General features: G+C 42.5%; 2 protein-coding genes across 5 annotated transcripts; one reads left to right on the top strand and one right to left on the bottom strand.

Annotated features, from left to right (window-relative positions):
- Positions 1 to 1296: 1296 nt before the first annotated feature.
- LOC139555118 (vacuolar fusion protein MON1 homolog B-like) lies at positions 1297 to 7050 on the bottom strand. Of its 4 annotated transcripts, none has more exons than XM_071368621.1 (6): positions 6917 to 7050; positions 5447 to 5550; positions 4659 to 5285; positions 3729 to 4521; positions 2695 to 2842; positions 1297 to 2320 (listed from the first exon to the last, which is right to left on the bottom strand). In XM_071368621.1, the coding sequence occupies exons 1-6, from the start codon at positions 6952 to 6954 to the stop codon at positions 2099 to 2101; spliced, it is 1932 nt and encodes a 643-aa protein (XP_071224722.1). In that variant the 5' UTR covers positions 6955 to 7050; the 3' UTR covers positions 1297 to 2098. The 4 variants fall into 4 exon arrangements, with proteins under 4 accessions (XP_071224722.1, XP_071224732.1, XP_071224750.1 ...); XM_071368631.1 differs by having other exon boundaries at positions 6843 to 6946; XM_071368649.1 differs by lacking the exon at positions 6917 to 7050 and adding an exon at positions 6051 to 6182.
- Positions 7051 to 7370: 320 nt separating this feature from the next.
- On the top strand, positions 7371 to 9307 carry LOC139555179 (T-cell leukemia translocation-altered gene protein homolog). The gene is made up of 3 exons (XM_071368763.1): positions 7371 to 7737; positions 7883 to 7937; positions 8087 to 9307. Exons 1-3 carry the CDS (start codon positions 7527 to 7529, stop codon positions 8127 to 8129), a joined length of 309 nt encoding a protein of 102 aa, XP_071224864.1. The 5' UTR covers positions 7371 to 7526; the 3' UTR covers positions 8130 to 9307.
- Positions 9308 to 12348: the final 3041 nt, after the last annotated feature.

Genomic DNA, 12348 nt, shown 5'->3' with positions numbered 1-12348 from the left:
GGGGGGAAATGTGAAAGGAGGAGTTCCTAAAAGATGGATTTTAGGATATATATTTTTTAAGATAAAATCTGATTACTCATTGTGATTACTTTTTAGTACTTTACACAACCACTCTGTTGCAATGAGTCTAGTAATAATATACATTTTTGTTTTAGCCCGAAGTCAATCAAGACAGTCATTGTATATATTTTATCCTCAAAGGGGATTTGCTTGATTCAAAGCATATTCAGATTTGTCATTGAAATGCCATGCTTCTTATACATTTTTACACATTGATGCTATTTCTGGGTTTATTTCTTTTATATGAAATGGTGGTGGTGTGCTTGTTGCAGCTATTTGATGGAACAGGACTTTTGAATGTCTAGTCATGACTTAGGAAATGGGTCACTGCAACCATTTCAATAAGGTCAATAACTTGGGATTCCAGTCTGTGGCAAGATATGATTTGCAAACCCTCCAATGACTTGAAAAGCACAATGTTAGTTTGAAATGGTTTGTAGATTGAGCTCTGAAGCCATAGGTATGAAGAAAAAAAATGAAGAAAACTTGGTTATGTGCATATATAGAAGTAATGCATATTTGTATATATGTAAATGTCTGTGTTTATAATACACAAAGTAATTTAAGGAATGCAAAAAAAATCTAAATATTAGATTTTAATTTATATTGTGACAATTGAGTCTGTTATTTAAAAAAATAAATATTGAAAAAGATGTAGGAAGCTTTGTAGCTCTTTGTATCAATTTTTCCTAGTGGTCAGTTGGCACAAAACCCTGTAGTTGTCTAGGCATAAGTGCACTAACCTACTAGACTGTTTATTAGGTGGCACAAAGGAGTTCTGGATCTTGTCATTTGAATTATACCACAAGATCTAAAATCTGTCAAACAATATTTTCTCAAATAAATATTGTTTAAAACAGTTGTTTGTTTTCAGTCTTAAAATCTAACATGCAGTTATAAAATGACATGGTGGTTTGTGCAACCTGGGATTTATTTAGGAACTCACTGAACATAATACTCTGGATAGAATATTCCTAACAGTCAAATCAGGTAAGACTGAACCACCACCACTCATGAAATAACACATCATTCCATCATAGTTGATCCTGGGATCTGCCGGGAGAATTTGCAGCAAGTGTCTTTAAATAAAGAACTCCACAAATTGGAACTCTAATCTAGGATCTCAGTGGGCCAGACAAAGCATTTAGCCATCAAGTACTTTACTCTGGTAATCCTCAAATATTAAAGTGTGGGGGGAAAATGTGGCTCACAGATGTAAAAATATTTTTAAGGATAGAAAATGTAACTGAATGTTTATTACCAGAGCATAATTAAAGTATGAACACCGACACTATTTACAATCTAAATTGCAAAGACAACATGCCAGTCAAACAATTGTATCAACTGAGAACAATGAACATGTAGAGGTCATGTCATAGACTATCCAGACACATACAAGAGTGGTAATCCTTCCAATTCCAGTTGTCTAGAGGATGCGATTTCAAAATAAGACTTTGATACATTTACATTTTCTGTTCATCCCACCAATAACCAAACTTTTTTATATTAATTTCCTATTTGTCATCCGGTCAACATTAAGGTTTCTAGCAATAAGTATGATGGCAAGGCAGTTGAAAAGAAATTCAGGAGTAGTTCTAGGTAGTCCTTTCATTTTTGTAATGTGCTACAGTGTCAATGACCACAAAAGCTTGAATTGCAATAGTTGTATGTAATGAGTCAGATATTATGCCTTCGAGAAGAGTTCTCACCTTTGTCACAATAGAATAAAACAATATAAAAACAATTCGATATTATTGAAAGTTCCACCACTAGCCAATTTTAAAATGTTTGCTTTCTCCTTACAGTTTTCCTGACCAAGTTGTAACCTAAAAGCACTAACACTGAACATGCTTTCTTATAAAGGTACAGAAATAATACTAGAGTCAGTTTCAAGAAGGCAAGTCATCCTTCAATAGTCCAGTGGTCAAAGTTCAATGAAGTCCATAAAGATGTAGGATGTGGTCAGTGCCAAACACCTCTTCTAGTAGAACCAGTGTATAAACTATGTTGACAGAGGAATAGCCAGGGCTAGCCAGCTCTATAGTAGAGACGCAAAGCCATTATCTGTGGAATCCTGCTGGTCAGACTTGCGGGAGCTTTTGCTGGGGTTGGGGGTGGTTGAATACTTGGGTGGGTATCGAATAAAGAGACGGTCCTCCTCCTTCTTGATCCAACGTAGAAGCTTGGTTATTGCGTTAATGGCACGGGCCTTAGTCACCAAGGGGCTGAAGCAAGTGTACAACTCAAATTTACTTGTGACCTATAGAGAAATGGACAGAGTATGCAATTAGTTTACTTAGCAGGTCCATTTAAACTATTATTAATTGTCTATTCATTTAGGTATGGACCGTATACTGCAATTCAGCTCTTAGTTACCAATGTTCTACATCATGACAATAAACTAAACCTTAAATATATAAGTTTCAAATTCCTTGAAATTACTGTTGTGTTCCATTGAGCCGAAAAGTATGCAACATGAACGCTAGCAACAATCCAACATAGCTCAAATACTGCAATGTAAACTCTGGAATAGAATGCAAGTTTGTGAGACCCTAGCCTCCAGACTAAAACAGGCTTCAGTCAATAGACCTGCCCATAGTAACACTACGTGTATTCCCTGTGGGAGTGACATACCCAGGCCAGCAGGGTTTCCCTCTCTGCCACGTGGTAGATGAGCTTGAGGGGCCGGGAGGAGCTGTGGATGCGACCGTGCATGTAACGGTACAGGTCCAGCAGCCGCATCCTCTCCTCCTCCGTGCTGTAGGGAGCCTCCATCTCTGGGCTGAAATCAACAGCACATCAAAAGTCTTAAACAAGTTCAGGGCAAGACCTTAGACATTATGCAGTGCAATATCGGCCAATTGTATACATCAGAAAGAAATAGCCATAGAACAGCGTGTTTCGAAAAATAAAACATGTTTGCTTCTCCCACTTTGATCATGCTGCTCTAACGTAAGTCAGACTGTTAGCCTTTCAATAACTCAGTTTGCAAGACACAGCATTGCATGGTGAGTATTTATTTTCCCTGTTTTATTAGATTTTGCAAGTTGGTTCTCACTGGTACGGCTTGTCTAATAAGAAACCCAAAGATGGCAATCAAGATAAATAGGAAATAATTGAAGTCATGCTTCGCTTACAGTGAGAGTGACACAATCTTATCAGTATCATCATGGATATCATACACTTTCAATGTATATGATTCTGTAATGTTAATATGGCAATCATAAGCAATAGGCCTACTGGAGGCTGCATGTGATCCGACCTGCTGAGGGACATATTTTGATGTACTACACACCACAGGAGGTTGGTGGCACCTTCATTGGGGATGACGGGCTCCTGGTAATGGCTGGAGTGTAATCAGTGGAATGGCATCAAATACTTAGAACATGGTTTCCATGGATTAGATGCCATTCCATTCACTTTGTTCCAGCCATTATCATGAGCCCTCCTCCCCTCAGCAGCCTCCTGTGCTACACATCTCCCCTTTGACATTACTTTGAGTAATTATGTTTGTAGGTAAATTTTTCTGCACATTAACACAGAAATGCAGAACCACTATTTAGTTAAAACATGCAAGAAAGTAGTAAAATGACAAAGACAGATGTGAATCATTCATAATCATTCACTGGGTGAAGGTTACACCGGCACAATCTAAACATACCACCTACCTGGTGAACTGGGTGAGCTGCTTGTGGTTGTCTGGCACGTCAAAGGGCTTGTACATGAAGTGCCTGAGGTCGGAGACGCCCACCTGGCTCACGCTGTAGGAGTGGGCCTTGGCTATGAGGCTCAGGGAGCTCTGAGCCAGCATGGCCACCTCTATCCTCCTCTTACACTCTGCCACCGCATAAAAGGCCTCCTTATCCGTGGAGAGCAGCAGCAGACACACAGTGCATTCTGGGGGGTCCAGGTAGGAGATGTAGGCATAGAAGTAACAGTCAGGGTTAAAGAGAGGCAGGCAGATGGGAGTCCAGATCTCTCCAGCCTGGAAGGCAGAGGAGGCCCCAATGAGGTTGAGCAGCAGGTGGACGTCAGTAGGCTCCAGCCTGGTGTCCTCAATCACCGTCTTCTCCTGGACAATGGTGAGCAGCTGGTTCTTGGCAATGAGGATGGAGAATACCAGGTTTGGGGTGATGGCCTTCTGTAGGATCTGGCTGAGGGAGTCCCTGAGAGAGGATGTCAGGGGCAGGCAGTGCACCGCTGCCAGCAGGAAGCTGGGGTCTGAGTCCACCAGGTTGAGGAGGCCATCCAGGATCTTCTCGGAGCCGGCCAGCAGTCGCCGCAGGTCATAGTTCTTCTTGTGTTCGAAGATGCGTGTGATGCTGGCCTGGGTGAGCATGCTGATGATCTGGTAGTAGACGTACAGCAGCTCAGCACGCAGCTGCTGCTCTGACTGACGGCTGCTTGACACAGACACCAGCACCAGAGGACCCTTCTGCATGAACACCACCGTGTGCCCGTCTGAGGGAAGAGTAGAGGTAGAGACACAGGGAAACAGCATGATGTAAAGCTGTACAGAAGGAGCAAAGTATGATGCAAAAACACCTACAGTAACTTAGTCATAGTCAAGAATGTAAGGAAATTCTAGAAAGTCTCACCTGAGTAGACAGAGCGGATCATGTTGTCACTACTCTGGACAAAGGACACCAGTGCCATCATGACTCCCATGGTGGACGACAGGGCCTCTTCACTGCCGTAGCGGGAGTAGATTGGTTTCCCTGCCTCACTCAGGACAAACACATGCTTCCTGTGCTGCCTCCAGCTCTCAGCCATCACGTCTTCATCACGGTGGGATGGGGGGGCCTCTGTGGCGCCTGTCTCTGACAGTGGAGAGGACATCCCCTTCACTCCCATACCTTGTTCCTCCAGTTTACCTCTGGCCAACATAGTGACCACAAACTCCCCTGAGTCGTACTGCACATTTTCAGCTGAAGATGAAGCCTCTTCTGGCACAGTCTCTGGTTGACCACCTGAACTGTTCTGATATTCTGTCTTATTGCACTCATCAGTCTCTTCATCTTTTACCTGGTCAGGGGCCGGTTCTAGTTCCTGGTCAGGGGCCGGTTCTAGTTCCTGGGTCCCCTCCTCACACATAGTATCTGATGGAGGTGGATTCTTAGGCTCCTCTAAAGTCACATTGGTGTCGTTGTCTCTTCCCACTGGCCCAGCAGGCTCAGGAACTGTGTGATTTTCAGAGGGCAGAGCAGGAGTGAGATCAGCAGAACCTGAAAATCAGACAAATGAACTCAGTAAAATAATCACAAACACTGCTGATCCCCCTACTTACTGAGTGGAGACATGTCAAGATCAGCTGGATGTCATTAAAGATTAGCTAACTTTCATTATAGATTAGATATCACATGCTATTAGAAAGGCATTTCATTACCAGTTGACAGTGTGCAGTCAGAGGATGGATTCTCACAACTCTTTATCTCCTCCATCTCTCCCTTTTCTTGATTGTCATCTCTCTCCATGTTGACATCACAAACACTGTAAATCACAGAAAAGGAAGCATTCATTGGCATACTAGTCATTCATTTGATATTCAGTTAACTAACAGTAACAGACATCATACAACAGCACACCACTAGCGACCGAGCTACGCAGCTAGCCACAAACTGGTAATGCAAGTAGCTAATGCCCTAGATAGACGACAAGCCTAAAATGGGTCATTATGGAGAGTGTCAGAGGACATACAGAGTGAACAAAAAATTAGGAATACCTTCCTAATATTGAGTTGCGCACCCCATTTGCCCTCAGAACAGCCTAAATTAGTCAGGGCATGGACTCTACAAGGTGTCAAAAGCGTTCCACAGGGATGCTGGCACATGTTGACTCCAATGCTTCCCACAGTTGTGTAAAGTTGGCTGGATGTCCTTCGGGTGGTGGACCATTCTTGATACACACAGGAAACTGTTGTGTGTGAAAAACCCAGCAGCGTTGCAGTTCTTGAAACACTCAAACAGTGCACCTGGCACCTACTAACATACCTGGTTCAAATGCACTTAAATATTTTGTCTTGCCAATTCACCCTCTGAATGGCACATATACACAATCCATGCCTCAAGCCTTAAAAATCCTTATTTAACCTGTGTCCTTCCCTTCGTGTACACTGTTTGAAGTGGATTTAACAGGTGACACAGCGTTGGTCAGTCTATGTCATGGTAAGTGCAGGTGTTCCTAATTTGTTGTACACGCAGTGTGTGTTTAGTTTTGGTAACAAACACTCACTGGATCTTGATCAGATTAAAGCTCCTGTAGTAGGAACATTTTTAAGTAACGTTAGCTGTTTGTTACTGGCAACATTAGCTTTATTTACTACACTTTGAACTTCAACTTAATTTAACTAGCTAAATTCATTTCCTAAAACAGCTGAAGCCAATATGCATCGCTATACAGACCAGAAAACATCACAGCTAACATTAGCTCTAAATTAAAATGCCTTTATCTAGCTAACTGGATTAATACGATTAGCAGGCAAAACAATTTTGGGCTAATGAGTTAACATTACCTATCTAGCTAGCTAGCTAGCTAAATAAAACTAAATTAAGTACCTAACTAGCTAGATGATTTAGATGTTATTGCAGGCTAAAGCTACCCTCACTACGTAACATCCAGCTAAATACATTCCAGTAAATTACTGTACTTCCCAACCCCCCCAGTTTGCCGAACACAATAAAGCAGCCAGCTAGTTAACTATAGTAGCTTTAGCAAATACCTAACTTTATCAATGTAGCTACAATACTAACACAACTTGAAATAATCTAACAAACTAATTTTACGTTTGGATATTCCGTTGTTAAATCATCGGGGGAAAGGTATAACTAACTGGTAAACAAGTTGTTTTTCCACTCACAACAGCACATCCATAATCCCAATGGTGACGGGATTCATTGTCCAATGGTAATTTAGATGGAGCAAGTAATAAACCAATGAGGGGAGAAACTCCCTCTCCCACAGACAGGGTACGTTCCAGTGCGCTTTTTAGTTTTGTTTGTTTTTTGTTTACGATTCGTGCTGGTTGCCGTCAATGCGCAGCCATGTACAGACACGATTCCCTAAAACTAGACCAAAATAATACTTTCAGATTTGACACGGAGGATTCTATTCCCCCCCAAAAGGTAGCTAACTGTACCAAGAGCTAGCTATATGAGATACTGGTTATCTCATTATAATAGTACGGTTATTTGAAATGAAAAGTATTTCATAACAGTAAAGCAAATATTATTGCATCTGTGACTGAAAGTTTCCTCCTCAATCTGTTTGACGAATGGGGTGATTTGAAACAGTCAGCGCATCACCCGTTGGATAGCTGTTACGCGTTTAGCCCCTGTTCATATAGCTAGCTATAGTACACATCAGTGGTTTAGAGTTACTCGGCCTTGGTCATATTAACTAACGTTAGCTAGCTGGTTTAGATAAAATGTTTTTTGAGAAAGCATACATTTTGGGTGTTGTTTTATAAAATGGAAGAGCCCTGGGATTTCGAGTTTTTATCCCGCATTGTGGACGGGTTTGTTTCGTTTCTTTCTGAATTTGTTGACGACTGGCTGGCTAATGATATGAGAGTGTCAATATTCAAGATATTGTTTAGTTGGCTCGTTGTCAGTCTCATTGCCATCCATTTCGCGTGGAAATTTTACGGAAACACTGTGAACGATATGTATTACCGACAAGGTGAGTGCTAAACTAGCTAGTTATTCATATTCGAATAATTGCCACCATCATCAAGTTTAGTTCTATAACGTTAGTTAGCTATGTCTGAAAGGCATGCTGCCATGAAGTGCTAGCTAGCTAACTTGTATTGCTGTCTAACGTTTAGGTACTGGTGGAAAGAATGGAGGCACACCTGACACTGCACCTCACAGGAGCGGATGGTAGGTGTCCAAGCATCCATGTTTCCCTCCAGGTACCCCCAAATACTGACTGATATTCTCCCCAGTCACTATACAGTCTCGTTTATAGGTGTGAACCTTTCCTTGTCTCATATCAGTGAATGGTTGTGATAATGTTTTCTATCTGCCAGGGAGAGTGCGGCAGGAGACAACCTCAAGACACATCGTGAGTGACAGACAGGACATAAGTTGGACTACATACAATTTGCTCTCTGTCTTATCAGACAGGGTTGCTGAGTAGACACAGACTTGCTAATGTTGTGCCTTTTCAAATGGACTGGAGTTCATTGATGAGGTGGGCCTGTGGATGCTTCCTTTGAGCTGAAGAAGTTTCTCCTTGTTGGTTGTCATGACGATATAACGGTTATGCTGTTTGCTTCCACACAAACACCATGTAATATGCTAAGATATTCTCTCATATGCCATATCTTTTTAAATCTCATGTCTTTTTAAATTTAGCTCCTCTGGCTCATGTACAATTGTACCTCCTTTTATTGGTGAGACATTCAAATATCCATCTGGCTACATATCCACTGATTGATATAGATTTACATGAAATGTTATTCTAATCTGTAGACAGAATCTGGAGAGACTCAACAACTGTATGCTGTGAGTTGTGGGTTGGTGTGACTGCAGTTATGTTCATAACATTGTATGAGTAAGGAGCTGTTCAGAGAGATGGTTTCTGTTTTTATTTTTGCTGGAGCAAGGCTACATAGTAATCCATGAAGATTGCGCTGGAGCAAGGCTACTGTAGAGAGAGTGGTCAGAGATAGAGGTCTTACATCAAACAGCAGCTTTCCTCAAATTCATATTTCTTATTCTTGACAGCCTGAGCCCTCAATGACTGTCTTTTGATTGTTATGAAAATATAAAACAGTTAAGACTGGGGTGCGTTCAGTTTGATTGAACATTTGCTACATTGTTTATCTGTTTGTACTAAATGACACGTTTCCCCAAAACGTTCTTGAACAGATGTTGCGGTAGGTTTGCTCTGTTTCGTGGGTGTGACGGGTTGATGCTTGAAGAAAGTGAGTGACGTATTTAAAGGTAAGCGGCCATGCTGACAGCCTTCCACAACCCAACCCCTCCCCGTTTTTTAACTGGCCATTTAGAACAGCACCGTTTCCATTTGATTGAATGTTGGAGTATGTTTTTTTTGTACTGAACGCAGCCCTGTCTTCTGATTGCTGTGAAAATATTAAACAGTGAAGGCCAATAATGCTTTTTATTGTCTCAGGTACAGGTTGGTACCTGTAGCAGTCCAATGGAGTAGGCACATTGATTGTACATTTTATGTTATGGTCTTGTGCAGTTGATTGGTACATAAAGAATTTTGTTTAAAATTCTAATTTCCTAATGTTGTTTTTTCTTCATTGTCTAAAATGATGTCTAGCACACAACTTAGTCCAGCAGATAGGTGACATAATTGTTCCATTTTATGATACAAGTATCAAACTTGGTACACTAATGCTAGATACTTTAAGGAACATTTTAAAGTGTTTTGCAGTCCAGGGAGCCTGTCAGTCAACCTTCTACCTGTTAGAAGAAAATAGAGTAAAATCATTCCAAACAATATCAAAATAACTAATTTATCTACCCACTATATTACCCCAAAGATATAGACAATACATCTGATCATAAAGTACTCTTAAGATCTTAATAGGGGTCATATTGAGGTCACTTTGACCATAGTCCAGCAGCTATGTGAAAAAATTATAGAGCCACCAAATTTCACACATTGCTACGGCATGTCTAAATAAGTATTTTTGTTTGTAGTGCCATCGCAGATTTGGTCAATTACACAACCCTGGCGTCATTTCCAATATGGCCGCTGAAAAATAGGCTAAGAAATCCAAGATAGGGAACTAGTTGGATAGATGTCACCAGGGGTATAATTAAATGTATTTATACAGCCCTTTTTACAACAGCAGTTGTCGTAAAGTGCTTATACAGAAACCAAGCCTAAAACCCCAGAGAGCAAGCAATGCAGATGTAGAGACACAGTGGCTAGAAAAACATCCTAGAAAGGCAGGAATCTAGGAAGAAACCAAGGCTCTGAAGGATGGCCAGTCCTCTTCTGGCTGTGCCGGGTGGAGATTATAAGAGTACATGGCCATTAAGGCCAGATCGTTCTTCAAGATGATCAAACGTTGATAGAAGACCAGCAGGGTCAGACAGGAGTAGTCAGGCCATGTAGTCCTGAGGCATGGCCCTAGGGCTCAGGTCCTCCGGGAGGGGAAAGAGAGGGATGGGAGAATTAGAGGGAGCATATCTAAGACCACACAGGACAGCAGACTGACCCTAGCCCCCCAGCATATAAACTATTGCAGCATGGATACAGGAGACTGAAGAGGGGTCGGGGGACACTGTGGCCCCGTCCAAAGTTACCCCCGGACAGGGGAAACCAGGCAGGACATAACCCCACCCACTTTGGCAAAGCACATCTCCCACAAATGGGATATCAACAGGCCACTAACTTACTACCCTGAGACAAGGCTGAGTATAGCCCACGAAGATCAACCTACCGCACAAACTCAAGGACAGGAAGAATGGAAGAGTGCAAGCAAGCCAGTGACTCAGCCCTCGTAATAGGGTTAGAGGCAGAGAATCCCAGTGGAGATAGGGGAGCCGGCTAGGCAGAGACAGCAAGTGTGGTTTGTCACTCCAGTGCCTTGCCGTTCACCTTCGCACCCCTGGGCCGGAGTACACTTCATCATAGAACCTACTGAAGAGATGAGTCGTCACTCCTTAAAGGTTGTGACCGAGTCTGCATCTCTCACATGGATCGGCAGACCATTCTATAAAAATGAAGCAATATAGGAGAAAGTGATGCCTCCAGCTGTTTTCTTAGAAATTCTAGGAACAATAAGGAGGCCTGCGTCTTGTGACCGTAGCATACGTGTAGGTACAGTATGTAATGGAGAACCAAAATGGTGAGATAGGTACAAACAAGCAAGTCCTTGTAATGCTTTGTAGGATAGCAGTAAAACCTTGATGTCAGCCCTAGCCTTAACAGGAAGCCAGTGCAGGGAGGCTAGCACTGATCACATTTTGGGGTTGTAGTCAAGATTACAGCAGCTGTATTTAGCACTAACTGAAGTTTATTTAGTTCCTTATCCGGGTAGCCGGAGAGTCGAGCATTGCAGTAGTCTAATCTTGAAGTGACAAATGCATGGATGAGCTTTTCTGCATCAAATTTAGACAAGATTAGACAGATTTTTGCAATGTTAAGAAGATGAGAAAAGGCTGCTCCTGAAATATTTTTGACACGTTCATCGAAGGCGATATCAGGGTCCAGAGTAACGCCAAGGTCCTTCAGTTTTATTTGAGATGACTGTACAACCATCTAGATTTACTCCGCTCTGGTCAGAGAGCAAGGAGACAGAGCCAAAGTTCACATATTTATTATGGACTTGTGGTTGGACATGGTAAAGTTGGATTTGTGTGTGGTTCTGAAAAAAAGGAGAGACATAAGCAAGTTGCATAATGTAAAAAGGTAAAGGTGATAAGGATGATTATATTAAACCAATATACACTGCTCAAAAAAATAAAGGGAACACTTAAACAACACAATGTAACTCCAAGTCAATCACACTTCTGTGAAATCAAACTGTCTACTTAGGAAGCAACACTGATTGACAATAAATTTCACATGCTGTTGTGCAAATGGAATAGACAACAGGTGGAAATTATAGGCAATTAGCAAGACACCCCCAATAAAGGAGTGGTTCTGCAGGTGGTGACCACAGACCACTTCTCAGTTCCTATGCTTCCTGGCTGATGTTTTGGTCACTTTTGAATGCTGGCGGTGCTTTCACTCTAGTGGTAGCATGAGACGGAGTCTACAACCCACACAAGTGGCTCAGGTAGTGCAGCTCATCCAGGATGGCACATCAATGCGAGCTGTGGCAAGAAGGTTTGCTGTGTCTGTCAGCGTAGTGTCCAGAGCATGGAGGCGCTACCAGGAGACAGGCCAGTACATCAGGAGACGTGGAGGAGGCCCCAGCAGCAGGACCGCTACTTCCGCCTTTGTGCAAGGAGGAGCAGGAGGAGCACTGCCAGAGCTCTGCAAAATGACCTCCAGCAGGCCACAAATGTGCATGTGTCTGCTCAAACGGTCAGAAACAGACTCCATGAGGGTGGTATGAGGGCCCGACGTCCACAGGTGGGGGTTGTGCTTACAGCCCAACACCGTGCAGGACGTTTGGCATTTGCCAGAGAACACCAAGAATGGCAAATTCGCCACTGGCGCCCTGTGCTCTTCACAGATGAAAGCAGGTTCACACTGAGCACATGTGACAGACGTGACAGAGTCTGGAGACGCCGTGGAGAACGTTCTGCTGCCTGCAACATCCTCCAGCATGACCGGTTTGGCGGTGGGTCAGTCATT

Source organism: Salvelinus alpinus, chromosome 2, assembly GCF_045679555.1.
Source record: "Salvelinus alpinus chromosome 2, SLU_Salpinus.1, whole genome shotgun sequence".
Classification (NCBI taxonomy): Eukaryota; Metazoa; Chordata; class Actinopteri; order Salmoniformes; family Salmonidae; genus Salvelinus; species Salvelinus alpinus.
Note: the sequence above shows the minus strand (reverse complement) of the source record. Positions and strands in the feature narration are given on the sequence as shown.

Excerpts from the sequence above, each read along its gene's own strand:
- LOC139555118 (XM_071368621.1), bottom strand. The coding sequence starts at position 6,954 with ATGAATCCCGTCACCATTGGGATTATGGATGTGCTGTT. Across the intron at positions 5,551-6,916 it reads GGGATTATGGATGTGCTGTT|TGTTTGTGATGTCAACATGG; the intron begins GTGAGTGGAAAA and ends TGTGATTTACAG. Across the intron at positions 2,843-3,728 it reads CAGCTCACCCAGTTCACCAG|CCCAGAGATGGAGGCTCCCT; the intron begins GTAGGTGGTATG and ends TGTTGATTTCAG.
- LOC139555179 (XM_071368763.1), top strand. The coding sequence starts at position 7,527 with ATGGAAGAGCCCTGGGATTTCGAGTTTTTATCCCGCATTGTGGACGGG. Across the intron at positions 7,738-7,882 it reads CGATATGTATTACCGACAAG|GTACTGGTGGAAAGAATGGA; the intron begins GTGAGTGCTAAA and ends TCTAACGTTTAG. Across the intron at positions 7,938-8,086 it reads GCACCTCACAGGAGCGGATG|GGAGAGTGCGGCAGGAGACA; the intron begins GTAGGTGTCCAA and ends TCTATCTGCCAG.